This window comes from Miscanthus floridulus, chromosome 13 (assembly GCF_019320115.1).
Source record: "Miscanthus floridulus cultivar M001 chromosome 13, ASM1932011v1, whole genome shotgun sequence".
Lineage (NCBI taxonomy): Eukaryota > Viridiplantae > Streptophyta > Magnoliopsida > Poales > Poaceae > Miscanthus > Miscanthus floridulus.
Window position 1 is genome coordinate 11,523,697 of NC_089592.1, and position 18,523 is coordinate 11,542,219.

General features: G+C 50.5%; 1 protein-coding gene and 2 pseudogenes across 2 annotated transcripts; all 3 read left to right on the forward strand.

Annotated features, from left to right (window-relative positions):
• Positions 1-375: 375 nt before the first annotated feature.
• LOC136501152 (hydroxyproline O-galactosyltransferase GALT2-like) lies at positions 376-6,535 on the forward strand. Of its 2 annotated transcripts, XM_066496644.1 has the most exons (7): positions 376-1,438; positions 3,687-3,919; positions 4,020-4,310; positions 4,985-5,113; positions 5,424-5,597; positions 5,767-5,874; positions 5,956-6,535. In XM_066496644.1, the coding sequence occupies exons 1-7, from the start codon at positions 649-651 to the stop codon at positions 6,160-6,162; spliced, it is 1,932 nt and encodes a 643-aa protein (XP_066352741.1). In that variant the 5' UTR covers positions 376-648; the 3' UTR covers positions 6,163-6,535. The 2 variants fall into 2 exon arrangements, with proteins under 2 accessions (XP_066352741.1, XP_066352742.1); XM_066496645.1 differs by lacking the exon at positions 5,424-5,597.
• Positions 6,536-7,246: 711 nt separating this feature from the next.
• On the forward strand, positions 7,247-10,035 carry LOC136501581 (pentatricopeptide repeat-containing protein At1g53600, mitochondrial-like; annotated as a pseudogene).
• Positions 10,027-18,131, forward strand: LOC136501582 (cytochrome P450 703A2-like; annotated as a pseudogene).
• The last annotated feature ends 392 nt before the right edge of the window (positions 18,132-18,523 follow it).

Sequence of the window (18,523 nt, forward strand, 5' to 3'; positions counted from 1 at the left end):
CAACTGATTCAGGTAGAGATCAGGAGAGAATTATTTTTTCATTTACACTATGAACTCGGAGCTTAAAAAAGCCTGCTCTCTGTCATATTTAGACGTTGCTCTCATATGAATGCAACGAAATCACTCCGCGGGAGAATCCGGAGCAGAGCGAGCCTTCACTCTCCGTGTCCTTGCCAGCTCCGTCGGGGCCATCGCTCCATCCGTCGTGGCGCAACATCCATACACTTGGCCCTTGGCTGGCCCAGTAGCCAGCAGAGACACCGAGGCCACGTCGGACCCACCAGTCTGACCCGACCGAGCGAGCCAATCGCCGTCCGCTTGTCCGGGACGAGACGAGCAGGAGCAGCCAGCACGCCGCCTGGACGCCCCCGCCCTCCGCTTGTCCGTCTCCCACTCTCCCTCCATTTCATGCCCTGTGCCCGCGGCCGTACGGCCACCCCGCACGCACGCATCCACCACCATTTCCATTCCACCACCGTCCCGTCCCCCTCCGATCCGGCCGGGACCCCCACTCCGCCCAGCCCCAGGCGCCCGGGCTAGATCCGGCCCACGCGCCTCGCTCCCCCTTCCCCAGTCCGTAACCGCCGCGGCCGCTGCCATCGTCGTCGTCGGAGCGGGGGTGCCGAGAGGGGAGGGGCACCGCGGGCAATGGCGCGGCGGGTGCGGCCGTCGCACCTGGTGCTGGCGCTGGCGGCGGCCTACCTCCTCCTCGTCTCCCTCAAGTTCCGCCGCGTGCTGGACCTGGCCGCCGCCGACCTCGCGGGGGACCCCGCCGCCTTCTCCTCGCCGTCCTCCTCCGACCACCTGCCCTCGCCCGGGTCCGTCTCCTCCTCCTCCGCCGCCTCCACCTCCTCCGACGCCTCCACGGCCTCCCCGTTCCCGGTCCGCCCCTTCTGGCACCGCTACGACCGCGTGTCCCTCCCGGACCTCGCGTCCCGCAACCGTTCCGCGCTCGACCGCATGGCCGACGACGCCTGGGCGCTCGGCCTCACCGCCTGGGAGGAGGCCGCCGCCTTCGCGGGGGACCCCTGGGCGCTGCTGGCCGCCGCCACCTCCCGCGCCTCCGACGCCGCCAAGTGCCCCTCCGCGGTGTCCCAGCGCGCGCGGGGCCGGGTCGTCTTCCTCCCCTGCGGCCTCGCGGCCGGGTCGTCCGTCACCGTCGTCGGCACCCCGCGCGCTGCTCACAGGGAGTACGTGCCGCAGCTCGCGCGGATGCGGCAGGGGGACGGCACCGTCATGGTGTCCCAGTTCGTGGTCGAGCTCCAGGGCCTGCGCGCCGTCGACGGCGAGGACCCGCCCAGGATACTCCACCTCAACCCCAGGCTCAAGGGGGATTGGAGCCAGCACCCGATCCTCGAGCACAACACCTGCTACAGGATGCAGTGGGGCACTGCGCAGCGCTGTGACGGCACGCCATCTGACGACAATGACGACAAAGGTCCTCTGCGTCTTCTTGTTTCATTCTTCTTATTCTTCTTCTTCGGCAACTCTATTAGATGTTCTAACTACTAACTTGCAACACCAGCCCATTTTAGGATGATATGATAGGCACACCTAGTATCATGTTTCTGTTTTAATAAGTAAAAAATAGTACTAGATGGTTTGCAATGACTTCTGTTCAACTATGCCAACTGCTTCTTACTAACAGAGTTGGTAGTACTTCCGCGGAATTTTAAGGGCATGTACGACCCAGAGACCGGGTATCGTCTCTAAGAGAGTAGAATCTGACATAGAGACAATTAAAAAGACTGGTCGTACAACCTAGAGACGGAGGGTCGTCTACAAGCAATTTAATGCTTTGCATGTAGCCAAAATCAATCATGAATATCAATTTGTATATCATTGTGTGGCCATTTTGATGGGAGACAACAGTTTGTTATAAAAAACGGCAAGGGAATAAACAAACATGCATAAACAGGCTATTCGTTTTCTCTTGTGAAATTAGCACACGCAGAGACAGATCATCAATTAACCGAAGCAAGCACACTCAGAAACTTAGCTGAAATGAGCACTGAAACTTAACTGAAATGACCACCATCCAGTTTTCAGAAATTTAACAGAAACTTAACTGGACAAAAGTTTCAGAACATATCACCACCATCAAAACTAAGTATGCTACAGGGCATAGTTAGTTTCAGTGCCAATACATATAGGAAGTCCAAATTACCCTAACATTACATTGAGGCTATTGATTTTGTAAATGCAGAGATTCAGATAAATGTGACCACCACACAACAAAGATTCAGATAACTGAAACACTCACTCCATCACACTTTAAGTGAAACAAAAGGAACACTAGGCAGCTATATGTGAACTCTGAAATCTGAACTCAGACGTCTAGGACATGTAACTAAAAAGATCAATGGCTGAAACTTGATAGGACCATAGGTGGCGATGCACACTCTGTTCTTGCCAAATTATTTGTGGACCATATGTACTTTTCCTAGCCGACGCTTGACATCGCGGCCGCCGACGCGCTCCATGTAGGGACAGAAAAGAGAACAGATAGCAGTTCATGATCTCAGTTTGCTCATACAAGTCTTCAGAACTGCTATTTTTCTGAATTGGAACATAACTGAAATCAGATAACTTGATGCTTAACTGAATGTCGGCCTTCAATTATCAAATTGCAGCTAGCAAGGTAGTTGACACCATGCAGTTCTGATAGATAAGCATACAGGTAGAACTGAATGTCACCGGCACTAAATCCTGGATGAGTGTGGAAGTCGACCACCCTCCCCTCACCAAACCCTTCAATAGGCTTCACAGATCAAGGAATTGCTAAATGAGCGCACAAATCATCCCCTCCACTTTGCAGCTTGCAGCTTCAGCTTGCACGCATGTAAGGGTCGCACAAGAGGTAGAGGTTCTTCACCAGCACCGCGGGGCCACCGGCGCCCGCGGGGACGCACAACTCGACGGCGCCGGCGCTACCGTCGACGAGCTCCATGTCCTCCTCCCTGGGCGCGCGCTCGATGTACCCGCCCAGCACAACCTTCCTGTTCCTCGCCACCACCTGCCGCTCTTGGCCCACACCGCCGCCGTCATCGCCACACGCTCGGGATTTTGCCGCGATAGATTCCTCCCGCGCGCGCAGACCACAATCACGCGTGAGAGAGGGCTTGGGATCCTCGCATCGTTGAGTCGGGGTGACGGGCACTACAACGCTGCTGGAGCCGTCCTCTCAGCCTCGGAGCACGAGCCTTCCTCGTCGCCTCGCGAGATGACACAGTGTCCGTCTCCAAGCTTGGACGGGGTGTTTTTACAAAAACGGCAACGAAGAGACGGGCTGAAAGGACCCATTGTACATGCCCTAAGCCACAATTTTGTCACAGTTGCCCCTTTTCCTGAATTTACCTCCTACTGAGATTAACATTTATGGCTAGTACGGATGGTTTCAATGCATAGGAGTAGATAGCAAACTATCAACAATTCTCTGCACGTTCACATCTTTGCCATTTTTACCTCGTGTTCCTGTTACATAATTGTTAGATAACTGTCTGCTGTTATAACTGTCTGTCAAACTTAGACCGAATAGCCACAAACTTCAAATTGTCAGATCCTTTATCACTTATAACATCCCCTTCCTCTGTCCAGAAAAAAACACAAAAGTGTTCCCTCTCTGTCGTTTATTGTGACACTAGCATATTTGGCTAAAACCTACAATTTCATTTTTTCCCCAACAGTCGATGGATTCCCCAAATGTGAGAAATGGATACGCAATGACATTGTTGACACAAAGGAGTCCAAGACAACTTCATGGTTGAAAAGATTCATAGGGCGTGCAAAGAAGCCTGCAATGACATGGCCATTCCCAATTGTAGAGGAGAGGCTATTTGTTTTGACTATCCAAGCTGGAGTTGAAGGTTTCCACATTTACGTTGGTGGTCGACATGCGACATCTTTTCCTTATCGACCAGTATGTTCTTAAGACATGTTTATCTGCTGTTCCTTTTAAAATTTATTTTTGTTATGATATCTAGAGTAGACACTTAGGGGTACCAGGTGATTATTTTCAGGGGTTCACTCTTGAAGATGCAACGGGATTATTTGTTAAGGGTGATGTAGATGTACATTCAGTTTATGCCACTGCTCTTCCTATGTTGCATCCTAGTTTTTCTCTTCAACAAGTCCTTGAGATGTCAGAAAAGTGGAGGTCTCGGCCACTACCAAAAGGTCCTGTTTCCCTTTTCATTGGAATATTGTCTGCATCAAATCATTTTGCTGAGCGCATGTCTGTGAGAAAAACATGGATGCAGGCTCCAGAAATTAAGTCTTCTGAAGCAGTGGCTCGATTCTTTGTTGCACTGGTAAGCAAATTATCCATCCAAATAAATAATATTTGTAGCTAAACATTTTAGTCCTAACATGCTAACACAAATTCAAGTTGTCGATATTGCTTAAGTGTACACCTAAATACCCTTAACGATTAGTCATGCCTTAAGACGGTGTGGTAGCCCTGTTATTTCTGGATCTGATTTGTGCTAGATCAAAATGCATCTTCAGGTCTATGCAGTATAACTTGCAATCTGTATTTAATTCTATGCCTAGTAAAATGCAATAGCATGTAGTGTTGAAAGTACATATTATCAACTGTATGACTGCACCTGCTTGGTGTGAGAATTGAGAAATTGCATAAATGTTAAAGACTCTGGACTGTCTGCCATCCACCCACTTTTAATCACCATGCTTCAAAATTTCAAATGCAATCATCTTAAAACTTAAATTCTGTGGTATAGCTACTTGCCTACTCACCTGTTACCATCCTCCATCCTTACTGCCTCACCATTTATCGTACTTTGTGAAATATCAAACTGACTATCATCATCTGGCGCTGAATTCTCAGTTTTTCAATGAAATTTATGCACTCCAAACAACGATGGTTGGAAATATTAGTGGCTTACATTTTCTTAGAGAAAATATAAATGTGCTTTAGGAAATGATAAATGCTATTTGCTTCATCATGATAAAATTGTGTTTGCAGAATTCCAGGAAAGAGGTCAATGTAATGCTGAAGAAAGAAGCAGAATACTTCGGAGACATTGTCATTTTGCCATTTATAGATCGCTATGAGCTGGTTGTTCTTAAGACAATTGCTATTTGTGAGTATGGGGTAAGACACTTGTGCCATTATAATGCCAAATTTGTGTTGTACTTCTTGCATTTGTGTTTGTCAATGTCAACTAAAGCGAACTTGCAATGGCTTGTGATCTGTTTCTATCTATGCTCAATAATTGTGACTGTTTTCACATGTTACTTCTAGGAGAAGTTAAGCCCTATAAGGCTAACATAGGCTAATGGACTATGCCAATCATGAAAGTCACTAGAACTTTTAGTTGCCATACAAACATGTCAGCCAATAATAAGCACTCTGTATCGACTAATCATGAACATGATGTCTGTTGCTCTTTATGACCTTACAGGTCCAGAACTTAACTGCTGCAAACATCATGAAATGCGACGATGATACATTTGTGAGAGTAGATGTGGTTCTGAGACACATAAAGTTGCATAGTGACGGCAAACCATTTTATATGGGGAACCTTAACCTCTTGCATAGACCATTGAGAACTGGAAAATGGGCAGTTACCGATGAGGTAATCTCCTCATTACAATGCAGGTGTTGCCAACATTGGCAATATATGCCCCTCAGTTCCAACCATGTTCATCTGTGTAAATTGCAGCCCATCTTGTGTCACCATCACATACCAGTATACCACATTTTCTTTATTGTCTGTCCTGACTCCTGTCAATAAATTACCACAGGAGTGGCCTGAGGATATCTACCCGCCATATGCAAATGGACCAGGCTATGTGATTTCTGGTGACATAGCAAAATTCATCGTGTCACAGCATGCCAATCAGAGTTTAAGAGTGAGTTTGTGCTGGTTCCTTCTCCATATTACTTTTCACATAAACTTGAATTCCTGATGTACAAATCGGGCTGTCTTGCAGCTGTTTAAGATGGAAGATGTAAGTATGGGTCTATGGGTTGAGAAATTCAATGCAACAAAGCCTGTCCAATATTCCCACAGCTGGAACTTCTGCCAGTATGGTTGCGTGTTCAACTACTACACAGCCCACTATCAGTCACCTAGGCAGATGCTGTGCTTGTGGGATAAGTTGATCCGTGGTCAGGCTGGTTGCTGTAACTACAGATAGCTAAGCGAAGCAAAGGATTGCTGGACGCTGTCCTCTCTTCATCATACCCCGGCCAGGTTTAGTTTGGTTGGCTGGTATTCTCCTTTTTGACACGATCACTGGATCTACATCGATAGTGTAGGTGGTGTTGCTCCTCTATTGCCGGCTCAATATGAGCTAAAAGCATGGGTGTGAGATAGGAGCTTGAAGATTTAGGAAGCTCCAACCAGATGGTTAGTGTTTTTACACGATCTGTATTGGTCCAACTGTGGCGTAGGCGTCCTTGTTCTTGTAATTGATCCAATTTTTTTGATGTAGTAGGCCAGACTAGAATGTCCAGATCAGATGTACGTCTTCGTTCTTTCCTTATATACAAGTTATAACTAGACAAACTGTTCCCTGCTCTTTGCAGTCTCCTGATGCTGAAATCTTCAGCATTGCTTTATTTCAATCACTTTGTCTTGACTGTAGTTCTATAATCTTATGGCAGGATCGGAAAATAAAATTTTCGTTGAAATCAGCTATGCATACAAAATTTTTTGATGAAAATATTCCAGGAATGTGACATGAAACAATTTGTTTCTTACAGGATCTTGGGAAAAAAGGGAAATAATGTTTCACATACTACTGTTCATCTGAAAAAGGATGTAATTCTGGGTTTTGGTTGAGTCAAACTTTCTTAGCTAAATTTATAGAGAATATTACTAAAATTTATGGCTCTAAATTCATATACTATAAAAATGTATCTCATGTTGAATCTAATTACAATTAGTATTTGGTATAATTAATAATATTGATTTTTGATATATGTACAAAATCTGTCAATGGTACTCGCTCTGTTTCAAATTATAATTTACTTTAACTTTTTTGGCACATTTATTTTACTGTGCATCTAGATATAATAATATATCTAGATATATAGCAAAATGGATGAACCCAAAAAGTTAAAGTGACTTGTAATTTGAAACAGAGTGAGTAGTTCCTGAAACTACAATTTTTCAAACATTGAAACAGACAGATGAAACACTGAAACGGTGAGAGAGAGAGAGATTAACTCATGAACTGCCTCACGATATAAGATGATTTCGAACTATTTATAGGCGAGCAGTGATGCAAGTGATTTGAATAACTGAAACGGTGAGAGAGAGAGATTAACTCATGAACTGCCTCACGATATAAGATGATTTCGAACTCTTTATAGGCGAGCAGTGATGCAAGTGATTTGAATAATTTGATCTTCTGAATGTCGTATAGTTATGGGAAAGCAATTAAGCAAAGTTTTGATTGACGTGGACGGAGAAATTGAAATGTGGACGGGGCCATTCGTCAGCGTCAGACAGACAAAACCGTCTCCGTGCTCGCTCGAGCCCCTGGCAACGGCGGTTGGCGGCAATGGCCGCGCTGCGGTTACCAAGAGCTCTGGCCATGGCCGCCCTGGCCGGCGCGGGCGTCCCGTACCGTCTCCCATGCCAGGAGCATCGCCTGCCCCCGCCGGTGCGGGCCTTCCCCAACAGGGCCCACCTCAACGCGCTGCTCACGTCCTACGGCCGCCGCGGCCGCATCCAGGACGCCCAGCAGCTGTTCGACCGGATGCCCCGCCGCGACGTCATCTCCTGGACGGCCCTCCTCACCGCCTACGCCGACGTCGGCGACCTTGCCTCCGCGCGCCTCGTCTTCGACGACATGCCCCGCCGCAACGCCGCCTCCTGGAACGCGCTGGTCTCCCTCTACCTCCGCGCGGGGCGGCCCGCGGCTGCGCACGCGCTCTTCTGCAAGGCGCCCGCCAAGAACGCCGTGTCCTACGGCGCCATCATAACGGGCCTCGCCAGGGCGGGCATGCTGCGGGAGGCACAGGCGGTGTACGGGGAGGTGCCGCCGCGGTGGAGGGACCCCGTGGGGTCCAACGCGATGATCTTCGGGTACCTCGGGGCCGGGGAGCTTGGCATGGCGTTGAGGGTGTTCGATGCAATGGCGGAAAGGGACGTCATTTCTTGGAGTGCTATGGTTGATGGGCTATGCAAGTATGGGACTGTGTCCGAGGCCAGGAGGCTGTTTGAGGCAATGCCAGAGAGGAATGTCGTGTCGTGGACCTCGATGATCCGAGGATATGTGAAACGCGGGATGTACAGAGATGGTCTCATTGCTGTTCCTGGACATGAGAAGGGAAGGTGTTCAGGTTAATATGATTACACTCTCGGTTGTGCTAGATGGTTGTGCTCAGGCCAGTCTTGTCGACGAAGGGATCCAGGTTCACAGCTTGATGATGAGAATGGGGTTTGCAAAGGATATATTTTTGGGTGATTCACTGATAATAATGTATTCTCGATTTGGCTCGATGGCTGATGCTAGAAGGGTTTTTGCTTTCATGAAGCAGAAAGACATAGTATCGTGGAACTCATTGATCACTGGTTATGTTCAGAATAACATGATTGAAGATGCTCATGTGCTGTTCAAGTTGATGCCAGAGAGGGATGCTATTTCTTGGACGTCAATGGTGGTTGGGTTTGGTAATAGGGGTTGGATGAGAGAGTCTGTTGAACTCTTTGAGCAAATGCCTGTAAAAGACGAGATTGCCTGGGCTGCAGTTATTTCTAGTTTTGTTGCAAATGGAAACCATGTGAGTGCGGTGCGCTGGTTTTGTCAGATGTCACAGGAAGGATGCAGACCTAATACTGTTGCTTTTAGTTGTTTGCTGAGTGCTTTGGCTAGCTTGGCTATGCTGAATCAGGGATTGCAAGCTCATGCTTATGCAGTCAACATGGGATGGATATTTGACTCGGCTGTCCACGCTTCTTTGGTGACAATGTATGCAAAATGTGGTAGGTTGGCTGAGGCTCATCGTGTTTTCTCATGCATTAGCAATCCAAGCCTTATTGCCACTAATTCTATGATTACAGCATTTGCACAACATGGCTTGGCTGAAGATGCATTCAAACTTTTTAAGAGAATGCAATATGATGGCCAAAGGCCTAACCATGTGACATTCTTGGGAATACTGACTGCATGTGCTCGAGCTGGTTTGGTTCAACAAGGTTATAACTACTTTGAATCCATGAGATCAGCCTATGGTATTCAACCAAACCCTGACCACTACACATGCATGGTTGATCTTTTAGGTCGTGCAGGCTTCCTTGATGAAGCACTGGAAATGATTAATTCGATGCCCCAGAAAGATTATCCTGATGCATGGGCAGCTTTGCTTAGCTCTAGTTCGCCTCCATTCTAATCTTGATTTAGCAAAATTAGCAGCACAGAGGCTTCTTGAGATAGATCCTTACGACGCAACAGCTTACACAGTCCTGTCAAACATGTTCTCCTCAGCAGGGATGAAGGAAGATGAAGAGATGGTAAAGGTTGCACAATTATCCAACATGGCTAGTAAGATTCCTGGGTATAGCATCATCATACAGGATAAGACTACAGAAAATAACTAACACAGAATGAGCACCTCCATCTACAGAAAACTGGCATGTCATAAGACAGGGATATTGGGTTCACAAAAAAACAATTCTAGTGCCAAGATTAGATGTCAATTTGTTGATTTATGTTAGTGCAGAATCAGTTTTAATACTTAAGAACTGAGAATGAGGAATATCTGATAAGATGATTAGTGATTTGAAGAATACAGAGCCAGGTGGTCTGGGTCAAATTTTGGTTAGTCTTGCCTCTTATATCACTATTTTCAGGATAGAATTTTCAGTACTGCAACTGATGTGTATTTGATTAGTAGGAATATTTTTTTTATCCCTTGTTAAGGTAGTTTTGGCAGATGTAAATCTTATCCCCATAGTAGAATGTGGTGCCATATAATGCTGTTCAGATTCATTACAATCCTGATGTTAATTGCACGTTTTTCAGAGACTGGAGAGTTGATTGATACTTCTGCAAATAATTCATCTGCTATTGTTATATTGAACAACAAGAAAATCGTTGGCTGCTCACGCTTTCAAGAATATTTTGTGCATGATCTATTCTCATCAATTGTTAGAGAAGAGTCACTGAGTGAGGTAATCTTTATGCTGGTTCATCCATTTCGATCAGACAACCATACCAAGGTGAATTGGGTGATCATTAGGCATTTCTTTTAGCAATAGAAGCTTCCAAGTAATTCATGGAGGTCTATGGGTGTTCTCAACAAAAATAGGGATTTTTCAAACGAATAAAAAAGGGATTATCTGTACCTTGGTTATAGATTTAGAGGGTGGAGTAGGACTTTGCTAAACAAGGTTTTTCTTTTTTTGGCTGAGCAAATTGCAGATTAGTGGGGAAGAGACTAATTACGGGAACACAACTTCAGCTTGCTCTTTGAATAAATAATCATGTTTCGTGACCTTTCTTTTATTCTAGTCCTCTTCTATTTTTTCCCTTGGCATTTTCCCAGTGGTCTACAGTCTACATTGTGCGAGTCATGTCAAGATCATGACAGTTTTTATATACATGGTGGTAGTTGAGATGCTTAACCATATACATCAACACAAGAACCATGACCAATCCAATACGTAACCAATTTGCTTCAACCTCAGTCACTCAATTTACTTTGTACTTATACCAGGAAGCTTGAGACATCCCATAAATAGGCCGACATTTGCAATTAAACTTTAGCTGCCATCTGTTTCTGAACCATGGATCCATTTGTTCTCTCCATCCTCTTATGCTCATGGATCTTTGTTGTAGTGTACTGGAGAAGGCTGAACAGCATGAGGCTAAGGCTTCCACCTGGACCTCCAACATGGCCAATCTTTGGCAATCTTCTCCAGTTGAGCCCGCTTCCCCACAAAGACTTTGCCCGATTTTGCACCAAATATGGCCCTCTTGTCTATCTTCGCCTAGGAACCATCGATGCCATCACCACTGATGATCCAGAAGTCATCCGTGAAATACTCATCCGGCAAGATGAGGTCTTTGCTTCACGGCCTCTGACACTGGCTGCTGTCCATCTTGCCTATGGGTGTGGCGATGTGGCTCTAGCTCCGCTGGGGCCCAACTGGAAAAGGATGAGGAGGGTTTGTATGGAGCACTTCGCTGACGACCAAGCTGCTCGAGTCGTTTGCTGCTCACCGACCTCAGGAGTCTGAGCACCTTTGCCAGTTTGTATGGGCTAAATCTCAGTCCTGGAAGCCCGTGAACCTCAGAGAGGTTCTTGGCGCATTCTCGATGAACAACGTCACGAGGATGCTGCTGGGGAAGCAGTACCTTGGGATCCAGTCGGCAGGCCCCGACGAAGCAATGGAGTTCATGCACATCACCCATGAGCTGTTCTTCCTGCTGGGCCTGATCTATCTCGGGGACTACTTGCCAGCTTGGAGGTGGGTCGACCCGTACTGGGTGCGAGAAGAAGATGAGGGGGGCCGAGAAGAAGGTGGACGACTTCCACCAGAAGATAATTGATGAACACAGGAGAGCTAGGGAGGCCAAGAAGACTCTGGCATTCCTCCCTTGATGACGACGACGACAAATAAGAGATGGACTTCGTCGATGTGCTGCTATCTTTGCCCGGTGAGAACGGTAAGGAGCACATGGACGACATGGAGATCAAAGCGTTGATGCAGGTATATATGCTCTTGCTATATTGCATACCGTGAAATTTAATTCAATTTGTTGAAGCTAGTTATGAGTAATGTTTTTTTCCTTTTAATTAATTAATCAAATAAAACTGAAACTTTCACATATATGCGTGTTCGTCATCACAAAACTAACGCAGGACATGATTGCTGTTGCTACGGACACTTCATCGGTGACCAACGAGTGGGTGATGGCGGAGGTGATCAAGAACCCGCGCGTGCTCCGGCGTGTCCAGGAGGAGCTGGACGCTGTCATCGGGCGCGACCGGATGGTGGTGGAGTCGGACCTGGCCCACCTCCCCTACCTCCGGTGCGTGGTCTGCGAGTCGTTCCAGATGCACCCGGCGGGGCCGTTCATGATCCTGCACGAGTCCCTGAAGCCGACGACGATCATGGGGTACCACGTCCCAGCGCGCACGTGGGTGTTCATCAACACGCACGCGCTGGGCCAGAACCCCCGCGTGTGGGACTGTTAGATAATCTACTGCTACCTTATGTGAACACAGCAAGGGAAGGACGGCGCCGAAAGGCCCCCTGCTGTGATACTGTAGCCGCTGCAGGTTCAGGCGTCGCACGGCTCACCTGCAGCACTGTAGGCACATGCAGAGGCCGGCGCAAGAGTCAGCCCTGTATGTTATCTAGTCACTGTTGTAGCAAGGACAGCTGTACTGAGACTAGATGGATAGAGTTGTATAAATATACTACCACGGACAACTCAGTAAAGAGAGTTCAGATTTGTCATCTCACAGACAGGGCTTCGGCTAACTGCTGGTGTCTTGTACTGTGTGTGCATGTTCTGTTCTCTCTTCTTCTAGCTCCAGACATAGTGTGTGGGGACGGACAACGCTTTGTTCGTGGTCAGCACGACTAGTGGGTGCTTGGCAACACTAGCGGGTGCTCGGCAAAATTGGTGAGTGGTTCACTCACCTGAGTCGGTGATCCTGTGGGCCAACAAGTGGTATCAGAGTCATACAAGCCCCGTCACCAGACTAACCGCTGGCGACGACGGGCGGTTCGGAGATGGGCGACAGTAGTGGCACTGCTGTGGCTGCCCAGCCACGACCGGAGATCATTGTTCGCACGGTGCAGGAGGTTAGCGGCACTAGTTGGCCGACGCTGACTCACCAACTATGAAGAGTGGTCGGTGACCATGAAGGTCAAGCTCAGAGCCCGACGACTCTAGAATGCTGTTAACAAGAGCACCGACAATGAGGAGGATGACATGTCAGCGTTGGAGGCTATCCTCGATGCTGTACCGATGGAGTACAGGGAGCCATTGGGGGCAAAGAGCTCAGCTAAGGAGGTGTGGGAGGCTATTGCGGCGATACGCGTCGGTTCTGACCACGCAAAGAAGGTGACGGCCCAGCTTCTGAAGCAGGAGTATGTCAACCTCAAGTTTTAGGATGGTGAAACGGTGGAGGACTTCTCCCTCCGTCTGTAGACGCTCATCAGCAAGCTGAAGAGCCATGGCATCACCATCGACGAAGAGGAGGCGGTCTTCAAGTACCTCTACTCCGTGCCGGCAAAGTACATCTAGATTGCTCTCTCCATAGAGACGATGCTGGACTTATCCACCCTCACCATTGAGGATGTGACAGGCCGTCTGCGGACGGTGGACGAGCGCCTAGAGCAGGCGACAACAACGAAGGACAGCGGGAAACTCCTGCTGACGGAAGAGGAGTGGGCTGCTCGAAGAAACTCTAGGAAGGTAGCCTTCTCCAGCCGTGGTGGCGATGGCAAGCGCCCCGGCAGGGTTTCTTCGAAGAAGAAGAAGCAGGTCGACCCCAACGCCTGTCGGCGTTGCGGGAAGATGGGCCATTGGGCACGAGAGTGCCCAAATCATAAGCAGGAGAAGAAGGCTCAGGCTCACCTGGCGCAAGACGATGATGAGGATGGGGCCACTATCCTGATGGTGATGTTCTGTGCACTGCAAGACGTTGAGGCCAAGGAGAGGGAAGAGGCGACAACGGTGGAAGGAGCTGGGAAGGCCCTAAAGATCGTCAACCTCGATGAACCACGTGCCCAAGTCCACCTCGGACATGTGGGCGCCGATCAGGAGCTGTGGTGGTATCTGGACTCTGGTGCCAGCAACCACATGACGGGCTCCAAGGCATCCTTCTTCGAGCTCGACGATGATGTTACCGGTACGGTGAAGTTTGGTGACGGCTCAAGGGTGGCTATCCAAGGGCGCGGCACCATCATCTTAGGTGCCAGAACGGGAAGCACCGCGTGCTAACAGATGTATACTACATCCCGTAGCTACGTTCTAGCATCATCAGCATTGGTTAGCTAGATGAGCGCGGTAGCGAGGTACTAATCAAGGACGGAGTCCTTAGGATCAGGGACCGGGAGCAGCGACTTCTTGCCAAGGTAAAGAGGTCCTTGAACCGATTGTACCTTCTTGACCTGAAGGTAGAGCAGCCAGTGTGCCTAGCGGCGAGGCACTCTGAGGAATCGTGGATGTGGCATGCCCGGTTTGGACATCTCAGCTTCGACGCGCTTGGTCGGCTAGAAAAGATGGTCTGAGGGCTACCCCACATCAAGCACGGAGGCAAGCTATGTGACAACTGCCTAGCTAGGAAGCAGAGGAGGCTACCTTTCCCAAAGGCGGCCAAGTATTGCGCGAAGGATGATCTTGAGCTCATCCACGACGACATCTGTGGGCCGATCACGCCTGCTACAAACGGTGGTCGGTAGTACTTCCTCCTGCTCGTGGATGATTGCAGTCGCTACATGTGGCTGCAACTCCTAACGAGCAAGGACGAAGCGGCGATCAAGAAGTTCAAGATGCGCGCGGAGGCCAAGAGCGGCAAGAAGCTCCACGTGCTGAGGACTGATCGCGGTGGTGAATTCACTTCGGTGGAGTTCGCTACGTACTGTGCGGATCAGGGTGTGGAGCGACACCACACCGCGCCGTACTCGCCACAATAGAATAGCGTGGTGGAGCGATGGAACCAGACGGTGGTCGGCATGGCCCGATCCATGATGAAGGCCAAAGGCATGCCGGCAAGGTTCTAGGGGGAGGCGGTGACCACGGCGGTGTTCATCCTCAACCGAGCTCCGACCAAGGCCCTAACGGGCAAGACGCCGTTCGAAGCTTGGTATGGGCGCAAGCCGAGCATGTCCTTCCTCCGGACATTCGGCTGCATTGGCCACGTCAGGAAGATGAAGCTGAACCTCACCAAGCTCTTGGATAGGAGCACACCGATGGTGTTCTTGGGCTACGCGGAGGGTACCAAGGCGTACCGGCTCTACGACCCACGCGGAGACAAGGTGCTTGTCTCACGCGACGTCGTGTTTGACGAGGAGGCAGCTTGGGACTGGAGCAGTCCGAGCACAGGGGAAGCTGGTGGCTTCACCAACACCTTCATCGTCGAGCACCTGGTCATCCACGGTGGTGGAGACGCTGGGGAAGAGGTGTGGAGCACTCTAGGAGGAGAGTGCCGAGCACTCTAGCGGTAGAGCCGAGCACTCCTGGGGCAGTGCCGAGCACTTCGGGAGGGATGTCGAGCACTCAGGGAGAAGTGCCGAGCACTCCTGGAGGGATGCCGAGCATGCCAGGAGTGGTGCCAGGAGGTTCTACAGTGGTGGCGACCACTCTAGGACGGGTGCCAAGCAATCTCGTGGCGGAGCCAAGACGTCTTATAGTGGTGCCAACCACTCCAAGACTGAAGCTAGGTACTCCTACAGTGTGGCTGAACACTGCAGGAGTTATGACGAGCTGTCCAGAAGTAGTGCTGAGCACTCCAGCGGAACAGGGAACTCCATCGACGCCGATCGAGTTCGTCTCACCTCCAAGTGACATCACTGAGTTCGTGGATGCCTTCCACAAAGGTGAGGAGGTGCGGTTCCGTAGGCTGGACGACATCGTCGGTGGCACATGACCCTCAGGACTGGCTGGTCGACTGCTCAATGACGCAGAGCTGCTGCTCGTCAGTGTAGAGGAACCACCCACGTTCGCGCTGGCCGAGCGGGACGGAAACTAGCGACGGGCAATGCTGGAGGAGATGAAGGCGATCGAGGAAAACGGGACATGGCAGCTCGTCGATCCACATCCAGGATGCCATCCGATCAGCCTGAAGTTGGTGTACAAGGTCAAACGGGACGAGCTCGGTGCCATTGTCAAGCACAAGGCGTGCCTCGTCGCCCGAGGCTTTGTTCAGCGCGAGGGCATAGACTTCGAGGAGGTCTTTGCGCCAGTAGCGCGCATGGAGTCGGTCCGTTTGCTACTTGCTTTGGCAGCAGCAAAGGACTGGCGCGTCCATCACTTGGACGTTAAATCGGCCTTCCTCAATGGCGAGCTGGCGGAGACAGTCTTCGTCAGGCAACCTCCAGGTTTCGCCATCAAGGGAGAGGAGCACAGGGTGCTCCGACCGTGCAAGGCGCTCTACGGGCTGTGGTAGGCCCCCCAAGCATAGAACGCCAAGCTTGACGCCACGCTGGGCGAGTTTAGGTTTCAGAGGTGCGCAACTGAGCACGCGCTCTACACGCGGCGACGGGGAAGGAGGAGCTCGTCGTCGGCGTGTATGTGGATGACTTAATCGTCACCAGTGCGCGCACGGAGGACATCAACAGCTTCAAGCGCGAGATGGTGGCTCTTTTTCGAATGAGGTATCTCGGCGCACTCTCCTACTACCTCAGCATCGAGGTGAGACTAGGGAAGGAGGAACTCACGCTCTTTTAGAGCGCGTATGCCTCCAAGCTGTTGGAGCGGAGCGGCATGGCTGAGTGCAAGCCATGCGTGACTCCGATGGAGGAGCGGCTGAAGCTGACAAAGGCCAGCACCGCGGCGAAGGTGGATGCGACACTCTACCAGAGCATCGTCGGCGATTTGCGCTATCTAGTCCACATAAGGCCGGACATTGCGTTCGTCGTTGGCTACGCCAGTCGCTTCATGGAGGATCCCAGAGAGGATCACTAGGCTGCGGTGAAGCGGCTACTGCGCTACGTCAAGGGGACGGTAGATCATGGGACCATCTTCCCAAAGACCGGCGGGAGTAGGCTGCAGCTCACTGTGTTCAGCGATGTAGACATAGCGGGGGACATCGACGGGAGACGGAGCACCTCTGGCGTGCTCGTCTTCCTCGGGTCGGCCCCAATTTCATGGTTGTCGCTGAAACAGAAGGTGGTGGCGCTATCTACGTGCGAGGCAGAGTACGTACGACGGCCACAACGGTGTGGCAAGTTGTGTGGCTACGCCGGCTACTGGGCGAGCTGACCGGCGTGGAAGCTCACCCACCAGCACTGATGGTGGACAACCAGCCCGCCATCGCCCTCGCGAAGAATCCGGTTCTGCACGACCGGAGTAAACACATCGACGTGAAGTTCCACTTCCTCAGGGATTGTGTCGATGGAGGGCAAATCGTCATCGAGTTTGTCGAAACTGGTCGGCAACTCGCGGACGTCCTCACCAAGCCGCTCGGACGTCCTCACCAAGCCGCTCGGACATCTTCGACTCATGGAGCTGAAGGAGATGATCGGCATGGAGGGGTACAAGGGTTAGCATTAGGATTAGAGAAAGATTGTTAGATGATCTACTGCTACCTTGTGTGAACACAACAAGGGAAGGCAGCGCCGAAAGGCCTCCTGCTGTGATACTGTAGCAGCTGCAGGCGCAGTCGCCGCACGGCTCACCTGCAGCACTGTAGGCACATGCAGAGGTCGGCGCAGAGTCAGCCCTGTATGTTATCTAGTCACTGTTGCAGCAGGACAGCTGTACTGGGACTAGATGGATAGAGTTGTATAAATATACTACCACGACAACTCAGTAAAGAGAGTTCAGATTTGTCATCTCGCAGACAGGGCTTCGGTCAACGTTGGTGTCTTGTATTATGTGTGTATGCTTTGTTCTCCCTTCTAGCTCCAGCCATAATATGTGGGGACGGACAACGCTTGTTCGTGGTCGGCACGGCTAGTGGGTGCTCGGCAAGACTGGTGAGTGGTTCACTCACCTGAGCCGGTGATCCTGCGGGCCAACAGGGACGACGTCGACGAGTTCTGGCCGGAGCGGCACCTATAGGCCGAGGAGGGCGGGCGGGTGGAGATCAGCCACCTGCCGGACTTCAAGATCCTGCCGGGAAGCGCAAGTGCCCTTGCGCGCCGCTGCGTGGCGCTGGTGCTCATGCATGGCGCTCGCCAGGCTCTTCCACTGCTTCGACTGGTCCCTGCCCGACGGCCTCCGCCCCGAGGACGTCGACACCCAGGAGGTGTACGGGATGACCATGCCCAAGGCCACGCCCCTCGTCGCCGTCGCCGCGCCTGCCGTCGCACTTGTACGGCGGCTCGGCTCCTAAGTTTGACGCACGCACGCACGCTGCCAGTCATGGCGGCAAGTAAATTAAATCCATGGTGATCCGTGCATCTTTGCTCCTAAACAGTGTGGCAGAGAAGTGGCCATCCTAGCTATATACATGATGTTCCATAAACTGATTAAACGATGAATGAAATGAAGTTCTCTGATTTGAGTTTGAGATAGATGTTTAACATCATTTAACGGTAAGCGATAGTGTATATAATACTAATGATCCAATGAGCAGAGAGGTAGCTAGGTGGCAACGAAGCAAGCATGGAACTGTTGCAATGGCAGCCGTGGCGTTCATGCACGGCATGGCCAAAAAAACCTATCCATCTGCCATTTTTAGCGTACCAATGCATCACCCAAAGCTGCCATTACGAGCAACATCAGCACCAGCGAGAAGCTGAACCGCTTCGCCGACCCAGAGACCCCTATAAAACCCCAGCGTTCGAGCCACTCCATGATCGGAGCTCACGGACAGCAACATCGATCGGCAACAAGAGCAGCAGCAGCAAAGTTACTAGGG

Coding starts and splice junctions, on each gene's coding strand:
- LOC136501152 (XM_066496644.1), top strand. CDS start 649: ATGGCGCGGCGGGTGCGGCCGTCGCACCTGGTGCTGGCGCTGGCGGCG. Junction 5,114..5,423: donor TTGCTATTTGTGAGTATGGG/GTAAGACACTTG, acceptor ATGACCTTACAG/GTCCAGAACTTAACTGCTGC. Junction 5,598..5,766: donor AATGGGCAGTTACCGATGAG/GTAATCTCCTCA, acceptor AAATTACCACAG/GAGTGGCCTGAGGATATCTA.